Here is a 19,618-nt window from a genome sequence, read left to right as displayed (position 1 = left end):
GATCAGCTCGTGGTCACTGTCACCCAGCTTCTCATCAATCACTAGGTCACCAATTAGGTCATCCCCAGTAGCCAGTACCAGGTCAAGCAGTGCTTTGCCTCTCATTGGCCCATAGACTTCTTGAGTCAAGTAGAGGTCATCCATGCATGAGAGGAAGCTTTGTGACCACTCGGATTTTGTGACCACATCCTCCCACAGGATGTCCGGGTAATTGAAGTCACCCATGACAACCATGGTCCTGGAGCATGCAGCCTCAGCCAGTTCCCGGGCAAACTCCTGGTCAAGCTCTTGACTTTGGGCGGGAGGTCTGTAGTAGACTCCCACTGTTGTGTCCCTTGTGCCGTGTTCCCCACGGATTTTAACTCAGAGGGTCTCCAGTCGTCCACCCTGTTTGCCAATATCAGCTTGCAGGGACGCATAGCTTTCTTTAACATAGAGAGCTACACCCCCACCCCTTTTGTTTACACGATCCCTCCTGTACAGGGTATAGCCATCTATACCTGAGGTCCAGTTATGGGTGGAGTCCCACCAGGTCTCTGTTATCCCAGTGACATCATAATTATTTGCATTAAGCAGGAGGACGAGCTCCTCCTGCTTATTGCCCAAGCTCCTGGCATTTGTGCACAGGCAGGCAAGTGTCCCCTTGGGGGCTCTTGCCTTGCCCACAGATTGATCCAGGGCTGGGCTCCCTTAAGTGCCTTGGCCTGCTGACTTTGCAAAGGTTGCTCAGCGGGTCAGCAGTGGCGGTAGTCCCCCCGTCTCCCAATGGGCTTAGTTTAAAGCCTGGTGGAGCAGGTCAGCCAGTCTGGCTGAGAAGAGCCTCCTCCCCAGGGGAGAGAGGTGGAGGCCATCTCTTCCCGGCAGCTCGCTGCCTCTCTCGCCAAAGAGCGGGCTGTGGTCACGGAAGCCAAAGCCTTCCCGATGACACCAGCACCGCAGTCTTTGGTTAACTACCTGGATCCTCCTCTCCCTCCTCAGCCCATAGCTTGAGACTGGGAGGATCGATGAGAACACCACCTGTGCCCCCAGACCCTTTATCCCCGCTCCCAAATCCCTGTAGCTCCTCATGACCCAGCTGGGAGTGCTCTGAGCTGTGTCATTGGTGCCCACATGAATAAGGAGCATGGGATAGTGGTCTGTGGGCTTGAGGAGCTTAGGGATCCTCTCCGCAATGTCCCGGATGCAGGCCCCAGGGAAGCAGCACACTTCCCAGGCTAAGGGGTCAGAGCAGCAGATCACCCAATCGGTCCCCCTCAAGATGGAGTCTCCCATGACAAACACCTTATGTTTTGTCTTGGGGAGAGCGGGGATGGTAGCTGCAGTTGAGCCTGTGTTGCCTGTGGGAGCTGGTAACTGAGCAGGCTCTGCTGGAGCAGCAAGATGTACATACCAATTGCTAAGCTCCGGCGGGGCAGGGGTCTTGGTGTGACGGGCCTTGGGGCCCTTGACCGCCTTGGTCCATGCCCCTGACTGGACAGAGCGGGAGGTCCCAGAGTCCTCCTTTGTCCTGGAGGGAGACTGTGGTCTACCCTCCGGCTCCCGGGGGAGAAGGGCCTGGCAGTAGGAGTCTATCTCCTGCTCACAGTCCCTGATGGCACGCAGTCTCTGGACTGTGGCCTAGAGCTCCTCCAGCCAGAGACCCCAAAAGGGAGAAGACCCCACAAGGGGAGGTGGCCATGCTCCCGGCCCCCAGAGCCTGAAAAAGGGACAGGCAGCCCCCGCAGCCAAGAGCCAGGGGCTCCATCTGCGTGGAGCCCAGGACCATGGGCTTCATCTGGGTGGCCATCTCTGAGGTGTCACGGTGGGGGGCTGCAGAGCCCGAGGGGACCCTCGGGGTGCGACACGTGCCCATCTGTGTCATGCGTCTGGTAGGCTGACTACGGCTGGGACTGTCTACCCTGGGGGGTTCGCAGGGAGGGTCTCGGGCCCTCCCATGCACCCTCCTGCGCGAACTCCACGCTAACTCACGTGTCGGCAGACAAGCATGCCTGTTTGCTCAGCCTGTTCGTGTGGCTCCGGTCACGTGGCTCCCTGGGGGGCTGGGCGAAGTAGGGGCCTGGGCGGGGTGAGACCTGGCCGGACTCCACTCAGCTTCGTCCTCCACTTCCACTCACTGAGGGGTTAACCCCCTCCCACCACGGGCCCTGCTTATCTCCAGCTGTGCTGGGGGTTGGCAGGGGGCTCTGCGGCTGCTGGGGGGTCTCTGGGAGGCTTTGGGGGAGCAGGGGCGCGGCGGGCTTTCACCCATGCATCTCTCGCCGCTCTGGAGCCCAACTGAGGGTTCTTGGTTCCCCTTGTTGTGCCCCTAATGCCGGTGCACCCTTGACCTGCGAGCCTGGGTTGGCACGACCGGCTTGGCGCAAGGAGGGGGATTTATAACCGGACAGGTGGGTGATAACGATGAGCAGGAGTCAGAGGATTTAAACACAGCGTATGATTATACAAAAGGTTTATTTTACTTATGCTACTGATGTGCTGCAGCGTAGGCAGAGGAGTTGATTTATTCAGTTACAGCATGCAGATATCATGTTACCCAGCATTTACAAGGTGGGTAAGAGAGTTGCTTGTTACAGATTCTGAGCCATTCACACAAGCTGTTGCAGTCTGCAGATTACCGAGAGCTCTTGATAAGAAAGATTACGACAGAGATAGAGAGATAAACGGGGATACGCCAGAAAGATACGTAGGCGGGAGAGATAATATTTGTGCGCGATCTGTTCTTGAGTGTATACACAGTTCTCTGCTTTGGGTGGAAGTTCTTTCAAAGTTATATTTGCCAAAGGTGACCAATTACTATACGCTAGGCATGAATAATTAATGAGTTGGCACTTGTGCTTTCTTTGCTCAAATTTCAGAAAAAGGGGGGGTTTTTTACTTGGGTGGCACTGGTCCTGTTTGGTCACAGGATGGCGCGCATAGTATATTATTTAATTTTACAACTTTACTAAAGTCAGGTAATCTCGTTACTATAGGTACTTTATCTTTTGTGCTGGGCTGTCAAGGTCAGTTTCTCTCTCTCATATGAGAAGCTCAAGCGATTTGAAATGAGGCACAGACAGGGATATATATATATATATATATATATGCAATACTGTTACAGACTAAAAAATAATAGTGTGAGACTACAATTACAGAGTATGTTGTGTTAGTCTCTGACCTTTTGCCATCAGCATCTGAAATCAAAGACTTTGATCTTTGGCACCCCTTTGGGAACTTGGGGCTCTGGAATGCTTGGGGTGTTTTATTGTTTTTAAAGGAAGTGGCATCTGCTTGCATTGGTTCATGTTCCCCTTTCACCTCCAAAGGTGCTCAGAGTCCATAAATTCTGGTGTAATCAGACCTTCATCTCTGCACCTGGTACCACTTCCCCTTTCTCCACACTTAATTTGGCAACAGATTTGAAAGCTTCACGCCACTATGTACATGCTGAGGGCTACTTATTTTACTATTATGTTTAGGAGACACTTATACTTGATTCTCATCTTTTTTCTGATTTGTATTGATTCTGATTTGTATTGTTAATGTATATTCAGAAATACCCTTGTGTTTCCTGGATTGTTGTGCCCCAAACTTGTATTAAACTGTTGATTAAACTGTCCCTTTCCCTTTCATGTAGTATGGATATTTGATGTTCCCTTTGCTTTCTCCTCAGACTGCCCTGCCTGTCCAATATTCTCTTATTTCTAGTTTTAAACTGATGTGTCTATTTAAACTGCTTATGTTTTCCCTTTGTTAATAGATGTCTTGGATATGGTTGATGTCCTTGTGGAAGACAGTGATGGCTTGGATGAAGAAATTGGATTTGCTTTGAATGAAGACATGATACTACACACTTTTCCATTCAGTGCGGTTGTCCCTGCTGCGTTAGAAGTCAGAAACAAGTTACTGCTTCAGGCTGAAAATAAAATGGGTACCAATTGTGTTTATAGTTAAGTTCCCTTGAGTAGCTGAGAGATTCACAGTGTACATGGAAGGGGAAAGTTTTGTCATTCCTATGCAGTTTGTCATTCTTATTTTGGGGCCTTGCATATTAAAATCAGTGAACCATGTTGTACCTTCTACTTCTGCAAGTGGAAGGAGCACAGATCAAAGCGCTGAAGTGAGTGATGGTACCTCTGTGCTCTTTCTGCACCTTAGGGAAACCAATCCAGGGTGCTGCATGGGTTCAGAATTGGTGTAAAGTGAGCAGTAAGGTAGTGATGACTGCTACCTGTGGCATTGTCCCTCCAGCTGTGGGGAAATTCTGTGGAAAAACTAAATTGGCTTTTTTCAGAATTCAGGAACCCACTATTTTTCTTGATGTTATGGGACCCTGAGCTCTGGATGGGGAGAGATGTCCCAGAGCCAAGGCGGGAGCCTGTATAAACATAGCTCTGCTAGCAAAGGCTTGAGTACCACTGTAGAGACACACTGCCTCAGTAGAGAGAGACTGAGCTTTGTGAAGCCCCCACATTCTTTCAGAATAACTATTTTAGCCCTTGTTTCTCTTTCACAGCCTTATATGAAATAGAGAAGGATGGCTTACATGACTATTTGGTTTAATGAATAGGGTGTTATCTTCCTGCCAAAGCCAGTGAGTAGGCCCTGAAGGAACCAAATGGTTTTACCTCTCAAACATATTTCCCAAAGAAAGTTTTGACTTGAGTCTTTGACCCCCATGGTGTTATCTTTTTGAGGTTGCTTGGAGCACAAATGACAAAGCAGGCCAACCTCTGTTTATACTTGAGTGCAGTAGAGTTGCTCTGGGTATAACTTTACGACAGAACTCCAGCCAGTATAAAGAGATGCTTTTGTTTGTTGAAACTTCAGAAAGAAGTGTTAGAGATGCCTTGCCACATACTTGAAAAAAGAAGTAGCCAGAATAAGGAGCTATAGGAGACAGCTGTTTTGCATAAATCTGGATGTTGTTCCTGCAGCCAACTTATAAGTTTGCATCTCTTCAAGTACATACCGCACAAGAGAAACTTTTGAGTAGCATCCAGACTGAGGCCTTTACAATTTGTGGGGCAAGGTCTATATATGATTCCTCTGATCTGCATATTACCCTTAAATGCTGCCCTCCATACAGATTGTCTGCTTTCATAAGCAGCTGTGCTGGAGCCTGGAGCCAGTCAAAATATAGATACAAATCAATCTTAGTTTAATTTATTTTGGTGGTGTGGGTGGAGGGGAGAGGGAGATAGGACAATGTGAACTAGAAGCTAGACCCCTGGCCCTGGCCCCCTGTGGGCCCCTTCCCAGTGCCTGCCGCCCACCCCCCCACCTACTCTCCTGCTGCTGCTTACCCTGTGCAGTGGCTCCAGCCCCATCCCAGCCAGGTAGCAGCAGTGGTGGCAGCTCCACAGTCTGCCCTGCACTCCCTCCTGTTGCTGTGAGCTGGAGTTGTCACTTCAGGTGCTGCCTAGCTGGTCTGGGGTACCTCATGGCAGGGGAAATTGGGAAATTGTGTGGCAGCAGGGAGACAACAGGGGAGACCGTGTAACCCAGTACTATCACCACTGCCTGTTATGCACCTCTCCCCTGCTGCACAAGGTTCCCTAGCCAGGTCGGGCATTAGCAAGAGTGACAGATTGGCCTGGAGCCAGAGCTGCAGCCACTGCCTGACTTGTGCTGGTACTTGATCCAAGATGAGGCTTTTTTCCCCTCATGTTGAATGGGGAAAAATACATCTTGGAGTCAAGTAAATATGGTATTTGCTGGACTGAACCTCCCTCCTAAACATATGTATTTGTTTTGTAGGAGAGAGTATTCTGGAGTTTCTTGTTGCTGTTTTCACTGACCTTCTCCATTCGCAGAGAGATCCCTTGGCCCTTTGTCTGATGTTTCAGCTCTTTGATAAACAGCTCCAGCCACCGTATACATCTCAATATCCTCAGCTCTGTCAGTTTAATCAATACTATAATCTTTGGATACCACAGCAAGCTAAAGAAACCTTGGTAAGGCATGCACAGAATCATCTAGACAAGGTCAAAGGTCCTCCTCCCAAGTCTGGTGGCCTGTTGAGTTGGTGTGGTTAAGTCATTGTAGTTTCTGTAGAAATCAGTACACAAGGGAATGTGGCTATTGTGTGCAGATGCCTAGCCCCCTCCCCCTACTTCTGGCCAATCCAGCCTGAATAGACAAGTTACCATTTGCATCTGAGTGAACTGGAGGTCCCATTCAGCATAAGTCCTGAGCTGGGCTCAAACTCACAACTTGGAAGGCACTGTGAGATGCCTTAATCTTCTGCCACTGCACTCCTGAACATCTTTTCACTACCCTCAGCTTCCCCCCGGGCATTACTGAAAGGCCCTGTGTATTGTAGAGAGCTTTTATTTCAATTGTAAAATACTTCCTGATTTCTCTCTCTTGCCTCTGTCTTCTGAACCTGAATGATTGTCTGCCCTTAGTGTGATATAATATTAAATACATGAACTAGTTTTAACCAAGCTAGCTTGGATACCAGAAGGATATAGAACCATGGAGCTCAGCACAGGCTAAATTATCCTGTTGCTCACCACTTCTTGATTGCAGGAGGATTGGCAGCAGAAACCGTTCTTTTTCCTGGCAGAGCTATGTTGCCTCTCCAACTGAAAGAAAGCTTCTGCTGCCATCTGCACATGCCTTCTTCCAGCTTTAGTGGTTCCATCTGCAGCTGGTGAATTCCTAGCATGCACTGTGCACATGGTAGAGCTGTGCAAAGCCTTCAGAACAATCTTCAGAACCAGAATGTGCTCTGGGTACGTGGTGGTGGCAGCCATTGGTTGTCTACAGAAGTTGTGTAGGCAGAGCTATTTAAGCTGCAGACTTGATAGCTATGTTGTGTTAGCCAGGAGTGCTGGGATGCTGCAAGTTCAGATCCTGCTGAAAGCGTGTTTTGAAGGAAGTTTTATTATTCACTTTTAAAGTGTAAAGGAAATTTGAGTGGGCAGTAGTGGATGTGTATACCCCTGCCCCAAGTGAAGAAGCAGGTGGATGAGAAGTGTCTCCACAAGGCCAAGGTGAAGAGGATTGTAAACGGTGTTCCCCCTCCTCTCAGCTGGAGAAACTGGTATGAGGAGGTAAAGTTTTGCAGGGCTGGGTATGAGTGGGTAAGGAGCACAGGCCATCCCTTGTAGGAGCTGCAATGTTGATCTTTTTGCCAGCTGTTGACACAAGGTACTCTGAAAAGGACTCTACAACAGGAAGGCAGAGAATGGGGTGTCAGAGTAGGTTTGGGCCTAGATACTATAATCTACTGCTGGGTTGTCTACATGAATGCACTCTTCATTAATGTCATTGTAAATTACCTTCCCTTTGAAATGAATATTTTGTTTCTCACCTCAGTGTTTTGTGTTGCTTCTGTTTTAAAAAGTTTAAAGAATCCAAGGATGTGTGCAGGGAGCCTGTCCTGCAGCCAGGTTCTTCGTTTGCCTCCCTGCTAAAGCACGCTTATGAGAGAGGTGATGCCCTCCTCTTGGAAGACAGTGTTCAGGCAAAGCTGAGAGACATGGCATCCCAGCTTCATCGTCCACAGCTTTTGCTAGAAGTCAAACATGTGCTGCTGTACCTAAAGTCCACAGTGGAGAACTTTGGCAGTGTAAGGAACATGGTCTGTTATCTTTGGTTCTTTAAATAGAATAAACTTAAATGACTTTGGCGTGCTGTTTGGCACATGCAGTTAACATTGAAGCTATGGAACAGCTATAGAACTGTTGAGTATGTCTCTTGCTGCTGAAGTGGCTGGCTGACTTTATAGCAGACACCTCCCCCCCCACCAAATATACCTCAAGAGATTTGCCACTTCTATTCCCCCTCTTGGTAGGAAGAACAGCTACTTTTCTGAAAGAAGTACATTCAGCCTTGATGAAATCCTTTCTCTTGTGTCATTATGAAAGTTAGACTAGATGATCTGATGCTCCCTGCATTTTTAAAAATACCGTGAAAGATATCATCCTCAAAGATCTTTGCCTCTTTCTTAAAAATATAAATACTTGGTTAGCTCCCACAGGCCAGTCACAGGATCAGGCTGCCCTTGGAGGAGGAGTTATGCGTAGTCTCTGCCCCCAAAGAGTTTAATGGGTCAAGAGGCTCTTCATTTATAGTCTGCACTGTTTTCTTCCAAGTTGCTCCCACTCCTCTCATTTGTCAATGTATTTGCTTTTCTTACAGTTCAGTAGGAGTTCTGGTCCTCGTCTCCTCAGTGTCTATGTAGACCTGCTAGGAAGTCTACTGTGCTGCTGTGACCAGGTGGAGCAGTGTAATCAACAGAATCAAGAGGGGTCCCAAACTGAGTCAGATCTCTTTATGGATATGGAAGCTGTGGTTGTGGTGGAGTCTGCAGATGACAAGGTAGAAATCACTCATCATGTTCCTATTATAGAGAATGAAGTACCTACCTCAGTTAAGATATCCTCCAGGAAATCCCACATCAGTTTTGCTGAAGTGTTTAACAAGGCAAACAATATACATTAAGGGACATAGTTTTTAGGTATAGATTACATTGACTCATTATTATTGTTATTACTGATGACTGAAATACACAGTTGACACAGAGCACAAAGTGATATAGAACATAGGAAGAAGTGGGTTTCTGTGGATGCTGCCCTTTAAGAAGAAACATGAAAGTCTCTGGTATTTAAGTATTAAGTCTAATATTAAGTCTTGCCATTCCCCTTTTGAAGGCCTGTGCAAGATCCTTACACTGTAGCAGCATTGCTGGATTTTTTTTCTGGAGGGTGTTGGGAGGCAGGTCACCACATGGGGAGGGAGTTTTGTGTGGCCTGTACCATACAGGGATCAATACATCTGAGACAGACATGTCAATGCAGATGGGTGTGGGGGTGGGACCTTTGGATCCATAAGTACATGCATCCAAAAGCTCTCTAGGTTATTGCATGTGAGGTGTGCCCAAGCAGCAGCCTCCGATCTTCAGGCCCAGGGCTGGAATAGTGGCCCTGGAAGGACTGTACTATAAGGGAATTGCAGACTGTAGTGCGATGCAGAGATACCCAACCTAGGTGTAAATGGGCAAGCTTTGGTACCAGAATATAGTCTAGCTACAGCAGCCCAGAGCTGTGTGCATTCTAGTTAAGCCTCTGTATCTACACCAAAGGGATCACTGTCTTGGTAGAGCATGCAAGAGAATTTTCTTCAGATCTTCATTCCTGAAAACAGAGTCTCCACCCCTTTCTTGTGTTTTCAAGGTACCAAAGGAGAGTGTCTGGTAGAAGATACTAAAAGGAGAGTGTCTGGTAGAAGATGCAGAGAATCAGAGTAAATTAGTCTGGCAAAGCTACATTACTTCTAGTTCTAAACTCGCTCGTTTAAAGCTCTTCTGGGTCTCTCCACGTTGTCCTGCAGTCTTCAGTACAGTCATGCCCCAAGTCCACAGGCTGCCTGTATATTGGGAGGGTGAATTGTATTTCCCCAGTTGCTGAGAAACATAATTTGTACAATCAGGTTTGTTTGGGAGGTATGGATTTTGCCTAGAATATTAGTTTTACCTGAGTCTTGCGCTCGCAGAGGTTTTAAAATGCACCATTTTTCAGTTTATACACCTTAGGATATACTGGACTTATTGTCTGGAAATGTATAAAGTTATAAGTGTAAATAAGTGCAGTTGTGTCTTCTGCCTGGTGTGATAATTCTGCCTTAACACTGTTAGACTTAGAGATGCCTGGTAAAATTCTCTCTCACATTTTTCAAGATTTGGTTGTATTTGTTTAAGTCAGTGGTGCTTAACCTTTTTACCTAGTAAGCCAAATGGGCAGTGCCCGATCCATCCACAAGCTGGATCCAGCTGGTGGTCCCAGTTCCAAACCTGGTACAGGCATGGTGGGCATCATCCTGTTTGTGCTGAGGGAGTTAGGGAGCAGCCTGACCCCAACCTGGCTACACAGAGGGAGGGGGTAGGCCCTGGCCCCAACTGAACCACATGGGTGGAGAGGGGCATGGGCTGGCCTCAGCCTGACCCTTGGGGTGCAGGTGGGACGGGCAGGGAGAGGGTGCATGACTTGGCCTGGCTCAGCCCAGCCCCACAGGGGGAAAGGGTATGTGGCTTGGCCTAAAACCAGTCCCGTGGGGTAGGGGGTGTGGCCAGGCCCCTCTGCATGGGGGTGGGAGGGAAGGAGGTGTGGCTCAGCCCCAACCAGCAGCATGGGGCACAGGGTTTGAGAATTTGGCGGGTGGGAGGGTGGCCACTGGTCACCCGCCACCAAATTTCCTGACCTGTGAGGAGCCCCGTGGGCTAGTTGCAGTGTCTCCACGGGCCATGTTTGTGACCTTTGTGCTAGAGGCTGAGGACCTCTGATATAAGTGAACAAATGAAGAAAGTGATTTCCTTCTACTCCAGGAGGCTAGTGTTTTTTACGCAGAGTAAAGGCTTTCCATAAACACTGAAAACATGTAATTGCTTTATGAAATACGTAATCTGCTTAATTTTTGTTGTTTTTTTGGCCAGCTAATAGATTATTTTTTGTCCAGAAACTACATAAAACTGGTCACTGAAGAAGAAGCAAGCAAATGATTTCTCCAGACTGTAATGGCATATTTGGTACTGTCCTTATAACTGTGTACGTTTGCAGGTGCTAGAAGAGGTACTTACATTGATCTTCAAACATACTACCATGGAGACCTGGTTCCTGGCTTTAGAACAGCAAGCTGTTCCCCAACACAGCTTGAACCCTGTGACTGTGAAACTTCTGGCAGCTCAGCTAAATAATGGCATCCTTCGTTTGTTGAAAACGAGTGCCCCAATGTTGCAAAACATGAAACGCCTTGATGTGCTGTCTAACTATTTTGAAGCCGTTGTAAAAAGCATCTTGACAGAGTTGCAAGCTGTGAGGAAAGAAAGAAACAAGGCATCTTTTAAAAAGTCCCAGCAGTTGGAGGCTCTGCAGGATTTGCACATGTACATGGATGCAGCTCAGTTGAAAGAAGTTGTGCTAACCCTGCTTCAGCTCCCTGAAGTGATCTTGACCACTCAGACACCTGAAAATTCTCCCAAGAAAAAGAAATGTTTGAGCTTGTATGGTCAGATGCTTGTGCAGCTCCTCACAGAAGGCTACCAAAGACAACCCTTAAAAGAAGAACTGCTGTTATCCACAGAGCATATTAAGGGAATGGGGACCCTGCTGCCAACATCAAACAATGAAGAGCTAGGGAAAGTTCTCCTACAAGCTCTGGAAAGAGAGCCTCTCTTGGCACGTGCTGTTGGGGTAGATGTATCCATTTATTGCCTGAACCATGTGACTGAAACTTCTCTTGCCATTGTGGCTTTGTTGATCAGGCACTGTCACACTCATCTGCTGCAGTTTGAGCTGTGGTGTCTGAATTGTGCAACTGCAAAGTACCTGAGGAAAAATATGGATACCTTTCTTCCGCTCATTAATGTCTATTTACAGTGTAAGGAGCAGTGCAACTTTACACGGCTGTCAAGAGGTAGGATGAGCAACTGACCAGTATTAACAGTTAAATATTTTTTCTAGGGGATTTTTGCCATAGTGCTTCCCATGAAAATGATTTATCTATTCTGTGTGCTGTAATGATCAGTGGCAGGAAAACCTTATTGGGCTAATGATCTCAACAGGTGCTGTTTCACTTGAGGACTGGTGACATTTTAAAAACTCAGTACTTCCTGAATCCTTGCTGCTAAAAGCAGTCCTCTTTAATCGATGGAAGGCTGCAATTGAAACAGTAATAACATCTTCCTTACCTCTGAGTATAGGTCAGCACTTGTAAAAATCGCTGTCTAATGTGAATTCTACTACTGCGTTTTGCCTGTGATGTAAACACAACTATAAAATAATTTGACAACAAGCAGCCTTTGCCAGACTGTTATGACTTTGAGGGTGTATTAATACAAGGTTCATGGACCAGGTATTGTTTGACCATTATAATCGTTGTGCCTAGCTTCCTGTGCTGAAGCAGCAGGTGGCTTTTCACTGCACTGCTGCCATTTGAATCCAGGGGTTTGATTGGTGTGTCTGAACTCATGCAGAGCAAATAAAGCACTGATCAACAAGAGCAGACAACATCCTGGTCACAGTTAAGAGACATACTCAGATCTCATCCTGTGTAATTGGCTTAAATGACAACAGAGATTTAGGTTGCATATTAAGAACTTTCTAACTATGAAGGTTATTTAGCACTGGGACAGCTTACTTAGAATGGCTGCAGAATCTCTATCATTGGAAATGTTCAAGTTCAGGTTAGACAAATACTTAGGTGAGATGATCTAGCCTATGCAGGGGCCTCCTGATTTCCCCTATGGCTCTCTTTTTCCGTGATCACCTATAGGGCATGGCAACATTTTTGTATAGAGTCATTCCATTTTATCATCATATTTGCTTTGTTAATGCTATTTCTGTATGTAAGAATTGGAGTGCTCACTAGCAGCAGGTTCTGCCATTTTAAACTTCTGCTGAATAAAAGCAAAAGTAACTGCAGGAGATCCAAGAAGGGTGAGCAGGCTCAGCTTCCTAGCTTCTGATGATATTCAGTTACTACAAGGGAAGATTTTTTTCATCATTCCATCAGAAACAAGATGTGTGTCTTATTCCAGGGTGTGTTCTACACAAGAAAATAAGGTATTTTTGTGTACCTAGTGATTTGAAATCTTTGATTAGTAGATATCTGATATATATTTCAAAAGCTTTTTAGAGTTGCTGCTGCAGCATGTTGAATAATGTTTCCTTTTACTGAATTAGAAGGCCCTACAATTTTATTCTCTTTAACATGTGAAGTAGTTTTGAGTTCTCAAAGCACTACTAGAAAGCTGACAATGACAACACGTGTGTTTGCTGTCTTTCTTCCAACAGTTTCCTCATCTGTTGTGCCTGTTTTGAGAGAAGCTTTTTGGAAACAACTCTCAAATGTAGTTCTAGATATGGAAGCATCACCAAGAACCACAATGAAGTTGCAAGTGTTTTCTAAGCTGATACAAGCTTCAGAAATCGAAGCACTAAGTAATTTAATTGACAAGCTACCCACAACTCTTGAGAAAGCAGGAAATCATGAGAGGTAGGCAGGTCTTATTGCCAGGATTACTATTTTGTTATCTAAAAGATTGTTCTAAGTCAGTGGTTTTCAACTTGTGGTCCACAGACCCCTGGGGGTCTGCAGACTGTGTCTAAGGAGTCCACGAAAGATGACTGTGATTGATCAAAAGCATGTGAATACTTACAGTTGAGAAGGGTCCATACCTCTATTTGACATTTTCAAAGGGGTCCATAAATGAAAAAGGATGAACCACTGTTCCAGGTACATGCATGTGAACAGGGTTTGGGAAATTGTTCCATAGGACTTTAAATAAAGCATTCCTCTTTTCATGAATATGTAAAGTGACTTGACAAAATTGAGGGTGAAGGAGAAAGGGAGGGGAGGAACAGAGAAAGAGAAATCAGGAATACAAAGCCTGGCATTTTTTCCATTTGTTTTCACTGAAGTGAGGAGCGACTTGAAGTAGGAGATGCAGCCTACAACAGCCTCTTGGAACTTCCCAGGAGAAGCAGCTACATCGCAGATATATGCATTACATTTAAATAAAACTGTGGAAATTAGCACTCCACATTCAGTAGTCTGTTGTACTAGAGTACAGTATTGTACTCGATTAAAATAGGTGTCCAAAAAATATTGTAGGGACTTAAACGTCAAGAAACCAGTTGGATAGGACTGGTAAAAATATTTTCCAGACCATTGTGCTTTTGCAAGCTCTGTTTTTGGGCAAAGAACTGACACTTTCAGCCTGTGTGTTAGACTAATGGGATTTGTATTTATAGTAGACTTTTAGTCTTCACTGTCCATGGGAGAAGAAAATGGAAAGGCTGGCCGACTTTTGAGGTGACTAACCTTAAGCACAGTTGTCAGGTGCTTAGAAGATGCTCTTTATTTTTTGGATCAGGAATAGAAATGTTCCTGTCTGTGAAATCAAATAGCTAAAAATATGCAAGTAAAACAAGGTAAAATTAGACAATAAAACCATTATTTTAACATTCAAACTTTTCTGCAGTTGGATTGTGGCCGATTCCATATCTCGAGTGCTCGAGAGCTCTGATAAAGACTTGACCTCCTGGAGGAAAAGCCTGTTGTCAGCCTGTGTACAGTGGTTAATTGCAGCATACAACAATAATAAGGAAGAAGAAATCAACCAAGAAACAGAGAAGTCAATGCTGCTGAGGCTAGAAGAGCTATTGGTAAGACTTTTTTTCATTTGCTTTACTATGTGCAAACCCAGCTCCTCTGGCTTATAATTATTGTGTTAGAACATTTATTTTGTGCTTTCTCTATACTTCTGTATTAGGTAAGCATAGTTGGATTTTGTTTTGTTTAGTTTGGTAGCTTCTATATAACATATTTAGCTCTGCAAGAGGCTACTACATAGCAATCAGGGTCACCCCTTGAAAGTTGCTGGACACTTACAAATCCCTTTGAAGTTGGGTTTCTGGGGGGAAGTTGTTTGTTTTTTGTAGTCATACTCAGTAACTTAAGCTCAGACCTTAGTAGAATAGTGGGGGCAAGGGGTAGGGGGAAAGGCTGCAGTCCCCCTCTGCATCCCCCCCACTACTATCTCCACCACCAAACAAGCCATTCTGGCTGGGGTAGGCAGTACTTGAATTCAAGGTGAAGCTTTTTTCCTCCCTGGTGCTGCCTGGGAGGGGAGAACCTTAAAGTGCATTTGAGTAAATATGCTGTATTTCCATCTGAGGTGTTCATCCATCTGAGCTTTCTACAGACATCTCCAGATCTCTTGGGACTGGGTGGCAGTCTTTTTCTTTTTTAAACAAGCTGTTGAAGTCCTTTTACCTCACTAACCTTGTCTTGAAATCCTGCTCGGTTTTTTGAGTACCACTCTCCCTTGAACTGCTTATAGCCTCTTCAGTCTCATGGTTCTCAGCATAAGCAAAACAGAGCTTGCCGCTTCATTAGAGACCAGTTGTAGCTTTCCCCATTGTCTTTTCTGTGTGTGTTGGGATGCTTATAAACTGGGGAGAATTGTCTTTGTTCTGGTGAGAGCCCTCCTTTAAATAGAGCAGTGTAGCCATAATATAAGCTTCCATGAACTTAATGTAGCCAATGGAGTCCATTGCAGCCCCATATGCATCATAGGCACCACCTCAAGCTTTTTTTCAGCTGAAGTAAACTTAAACACAATTAATATTTTTGTGGAATGAAACAGTTTGTTTAAACTGGCTAAAGTTACCTCCTCCCTGATGCAAAATGAAGTTTGTGCTCTGCTTCAGTGTGCTACACTTCCTTAGGCTCTCTTAAGAAGAAAGACTTACCACTATTTCATGTTAGCTATTGTGTTTTCAATTTAATGCACCTTGTTTTTAGGGTTGACTGTCTCTGGGTGCAATCCTGGCAAATGGATGCATTCAGATCCCACTGAAATGGATGGGAAATGAGGATTTTTATCCTCTCAGAGGGTTGGCCATTTATTTTGAGTTTTGGTGAGAAGGAACTAATGTAAAGTTACAGTACTTGTGTGTTAATGAGGTAAGGAAATGCACAGTGTAACAGAAAAGGTGCAGTTAGTAGTTGAAAAACTTGGGACTGAAATTTCTTTGCAGCTTGAAATCTAAAATCCTGTCATCTCTCCCTACACAGAAAATAGCTTTGGTTTCCAAAAGACACTGGCTGTCCTATTTTCATAATTTAATCTGTGTATCAGCGCTCCAAACAAAGTGTGAGTCTTAATGTACAGAAGCTTTGCTGTACTTAATATTGAATATGAAACTTTATTTTTCATTTTTATTTACTCTTTGCACAGCACTTAGTTAATGAAGTGGGTCCAGCTGACTGGCAAAGTCTTGTGAAAATGGGACTCAAGTAAGTACACTTGTTCTGCTCTTGGGTGATGGGAAAGATGTGGTATACACTACTGTAATGTCCATTGCATCTAATCCTGTTATTGATCAGAAACTAGTTCCACACTGTCCTGCTTATCTGAGTGTCTTCAGCTTCTACTGAAATTATTGGGACCTGTGGATGTTCATCGTTTCTTGGGATTAGCTTTGTACACAGGCACAGTCCCCGGTGAATTCAGTGGTGGTTGCCCTGAATTAGTGTCGTCAATTAGTGTAATGAAGTATAGCAAATTATTGGACCTACTCCCACTTTTCTATTTAAAGCAGTTTTACACAAATGCAACTCCAGTAATTGTTGATTAAGGTATTACAAATTTACTCTGTTGTGAAATCAAAATCGGGTACTTGACCTTCACATGAGTACTACTGAAAAAGAGAGATCAGAGGAAATGGGTAGTTTGGAGAGGTTTAGCTTACATGGAAACAGAAATATTAGTCTTGCCATCATCAAATTTAGGATTTAACGTGTGAAAAAACTTATTATGTTGTAAAGCCCAAATGCTGTTATGACTGAATATTCTTTTCCTCAGTAGTTTAAGATATGACTAGTTTCACAAACTGAATAAAATATTGGAATATGTTTTTGGAAATAGGAGGGGATTTGTTTTACTTGCTTTTCATATACAGTTTTGCTATTTAAACAATAAATTTGCCTGGGGTTGAAATCCAAGTGTCCTTTTATCCTTTTTTTTTTAAGGTACCGCTATCGAGAACAAGCGTTTCTGGAAACTCTTAATTCTGCTATTCAGTTGTTGTATAGGGAAGACAGCTCATTTAGTAAGAGATTAGTCAAGCTCTCCACACTTTACATGATGATCACACAGCACTCTTTATTTTTGTCAACCATGCTGAGATCAAGAGAAGATGATGACACAAATGTCCAAACCAGAGGTATCTTTTTTTTTCCTTTCTTCACTTTCTATATACTACTCATGTCTTTTCAGTGCTCCTTTCAATCCCTTCAATAACCTATTCACCAAGCTATTTGCAGAGCTACTAAAGTGCTCCCAGATATTAGCATTCCTTTAAATTTAAGCATAGAGTTCTTTTTCTTTTAACCTGAAAATTTGCAAGTTTAGTATCTTTTAAAGGTTGCTTGATATTCTATCATGTTTATGGAGATTTGGGGTAAAATCCTGTATTCACTAAAGCCATTGGGATTTTTAAGTGGGACTGGGATTTCACTCTTTTTGTAGGTGGAAAAAAGTAGAAATATGACTCAGCTAAGTATGTATTTGCATAGATAGAAGTCCTGATCTTAAGCAGGTGTTTAGGCTAGGATTGCTTAATTTATGGCCCACAAGGTTCCCCAAGGGGGAGCAGTGGCAATTAATGCTACCACTTCTCTCCATGCATGAGGTTAGGGCCAAGGCTGGGGCTGTGGGCCCATCCCAGCACACTGTATGGCTGGGTGTAGGGTGACAGGCTTGGCGCACACAGGGCTGGGGATTGGGCTGTGGGTGTGATAGGGCACTTGCAGCTAAGCCCTGCACCATTTACCTGGCCCGTGGGACCAAAAGGTTGGGCAACACTGATGTAGGCTGATGCAGATGGTGTATTATATTACGTTTTATTAGTTTTATTAAAAAAATATTATGCTTTTTTGTGGAAGGAGGTGTGAGAGAGAACAGGCTCTTGCTAAGAATCTAGTACAGGATTGAGCTGGGAGGTTTTGACTCTGCCACTGAGGTCCATGACCTTGGATAAGTTACCAGCTCTGTACTTAATCTCTCTCTGCAAAGTGCATTGAGATCTCCTGATACAAAGAGCAGTACTGGAGATAATAAAACTGTAATAAGTTGACATATTTTTTATTTGGTAACAAATGATAGTGAGCAAGACAAAATTAACTTGAAGATTTTTAAATCCCCTGACAAAACGAGAGATCCACTGAAAAGTAGGAGGATAGTTTGTTATATTTTTCCTCATAGAATATACACCCTTCAGTCCATGCATGTGTCAGTTGGATGGTATACCCATGGAGTAAAGAGGCAGACTCTGTTAAAGAAGCTTACTTCAGTAATTCAGAAGTTTGCTGTTGAGAGTCCATTGATCCTTACCTGTGTCTTTCTACAGTGCTGAAAAATAATTTTCTCTCTTTTGCTTCTGATGTAGCATATAGCAAGATGGCATTATGGTTCAGGCGCAGGACTGTGACAGAGTTTAATTCTCAGGTCTTCCACAAGTCTGAACAAAACCATTCATCTGTGCCTCAGCATCCTGTTTGTGAAACTGGGAGTCTCAAACACTCCCAGTTTGTCACACTCCCATATGTCACAAAATAAAATCATTCAAGTTTGCTAACTTTGCATGTGCTACATTGAGGAGATCTGTGAAAATACGTTTTTAGCACCTAGAAAAGTTTGTTCCAGTTGAAGCTTTATTTCAACAGACCTGTTCATAGCACCATTGAAGAAATCTTTTCCTGCTTTACAAATGCAAATACTTGTAATTTATTTATTTTTTTTACAAATTACAGATTTGTTCTACAGATACAAGCATTAATGCTAAATGTACTCTGTATTTAGTTTTTGTGTCTGTGTTGAATAATAAAAGCAAGTCTTTGAATTTGAATTTATTTCAGAGGCATTAGTGGATATATTGTCCACTATAGTGAAACTGAGTCCTTCAGTCTGTGAGAGCAGTCACTTTGCTGTGTTGCTTGGAGCATATGGTGCAACGCTGAGTGTTGTTGGTAGGTATTGATCTATTAAAAATATAATTTTCAGTGGGCATATTTTTAAAATTCTGAATAATGTTTTATATTTTTTAAGATCAGAAAATATTGCTGCTGCTTCAGTTGTATGAGAAAAATGGTCTAAGCCTCATAAACTTTAGGTAAGTTGTTGTCTTCTTGATGTTGGGTAGTTATGTATTGTTTAAAGTCTCAGAGATGATGTACACCTGACCATTTATTTTTGAGTTGATGAAAGTACAAAACAAGAATTGGGTTGATGCTAGTTCTGAGTACTTGATAAATGGTACTATTTACTTAGTACTATTTACAGCGCAGGTATAGGCCAGGCAGCAGAATTTTCAGCTCTGCCACTGAACACCTAGGAAGGACTACATCTGGCAAGAAAAGTTTGTGTAGTCCCCTGCTCCTTCACTCTCTATTCTCTGTCTTCAGGCAGCCTGCAAGGGACACTTACTGATTGGTACTTATGACTCATCAGTGTCCTTCATTTTACTATCTATCAGTTACCTATTTTGTAAAACCACTTTTCTGTCCTTTATTATGCATATATGTATTGTTAACAAAGGGCTCTCAAAGTACAAATGAATGGCTAAAGGAATACCATCAGCCTGAATTGGAAAAGTTTTAGGATGAATGAGAAAGATGTTTCTGAAGGAAACAGCTTCTAGTGTAAGGTTTCTGGGATAATGAGCACAAGTGAAGGAAAAATTTAAATACTAATTTTTATCCTTTATAAATTGATCCTTCTTCTATAGTTGCTTTTGTTGCCATACTAATGAACTGTTAACTAATGTCTTTACTTTTAATGGTATTTCAGGATCCTTTTATGGGGTCCAGCAGCTGTGGAACACCACAAGACTTGTAAGAGTCTAGGAAAGTCACTGTGGCAGCAGCCAAGCATGGAGGAAATTTTGTGTCTATTAGATCGAGAGATGATGATGAAGACTATTCTGCACTTCCCTCAGCATCGCCGTCTTCTGCCACCACAGGTACTTTGAACCAACTGTTAATATATTTTTTTACAATGTGGAAAAATCCCTTTGGACCTCTTTATTACTGTCTTTACTCAAATCCAAGACAAGGTATTTTTCCC

General features: G+C 43.8%; 1 protein-coding gene across 1 annotated transcript in view; it reads left to right on the top strand.

Moving 5' to 3' along the window:
• URB1 (URB1 ribosome biogenesis 1 homolog (S. cerevisiae)) overlaps nucleotides 1–19,618 on the top strand; it is a gene marked incomplete at its 5' end in the record, with an annotated part of 72,743 nt that overhangs the window by 27,256 nt on the left and 25,869 nt on the right. The window contains 12 exons of the mRNA XM_019557106.1: nucleotides 3,740–3,910; nucleotides 5,740–5,936; nucleotides 7,334–7,558; nucleotides 8,131–8,310; nucleotides 10,545–11,400; nucleotides 12,780–12,981; nucleotides 13,970–14,153; nucleotides 15,731–15,789; nucleotides 16,525–16,718; nucleotides 18,412–18,522; nucleotides 18,602–18,665; nucleotides 19,343–19,514. Of these exons, the coding sequence (XP_019412651.1) occupies nucleotides 3,740–3,910; nucleotides 5,740–5,936; nucleotides 7,334–7,558; nucleotides 8,131–8,310; nucleotides 10,545–11,400; nucleotides 12,780–12,981; nucleotides 13,970–14,153; nucleotides 15,731–15,789; nucleotides 16,525–16,718; nucleotides 18,412–18,522; nucleotides 18,602–18,665; nucleotides 19,343–19,514 (2,615 nt within the window). The remainder of the gene's footprint in view (nucleotides 1–3,739; nucleotides 3,911–5,739; nucleotides 5,937–7,333; nucleotides 7,559–8,130; nucleotides 8,311–10,544; nucleotides 11,401–12,779; nucleotides 12,982–13,969; nucleotides 14,154–15,730; nucleotides 15,790–16,524; nucleotides 16,719–18,411; nucleotides 18,523–18,601; nucleotides 18,666–19,342; nucleotides 19,515–19,618) is intronic.

This window comes from Crocodylus porosus, unplaced genomic scaffold (genome assembly GCF_001723895.1).
Source record: "Crocodylus porosus isolate Cpor-Errol unplaced genomic scaffold, CroPor_comp1, whole genome shotgun sequence".
In the NCBI taxonomy this organism is placed as follows: domain Eukaryota; kingdom Metazoa; phylum Chordata; order Crocodylia; family Crocodylidae; genus Crocodylus; species Crocodylus porosus.
This window is presented reverse-complemented; position numbering and strand designations above follow the sequence as displayed.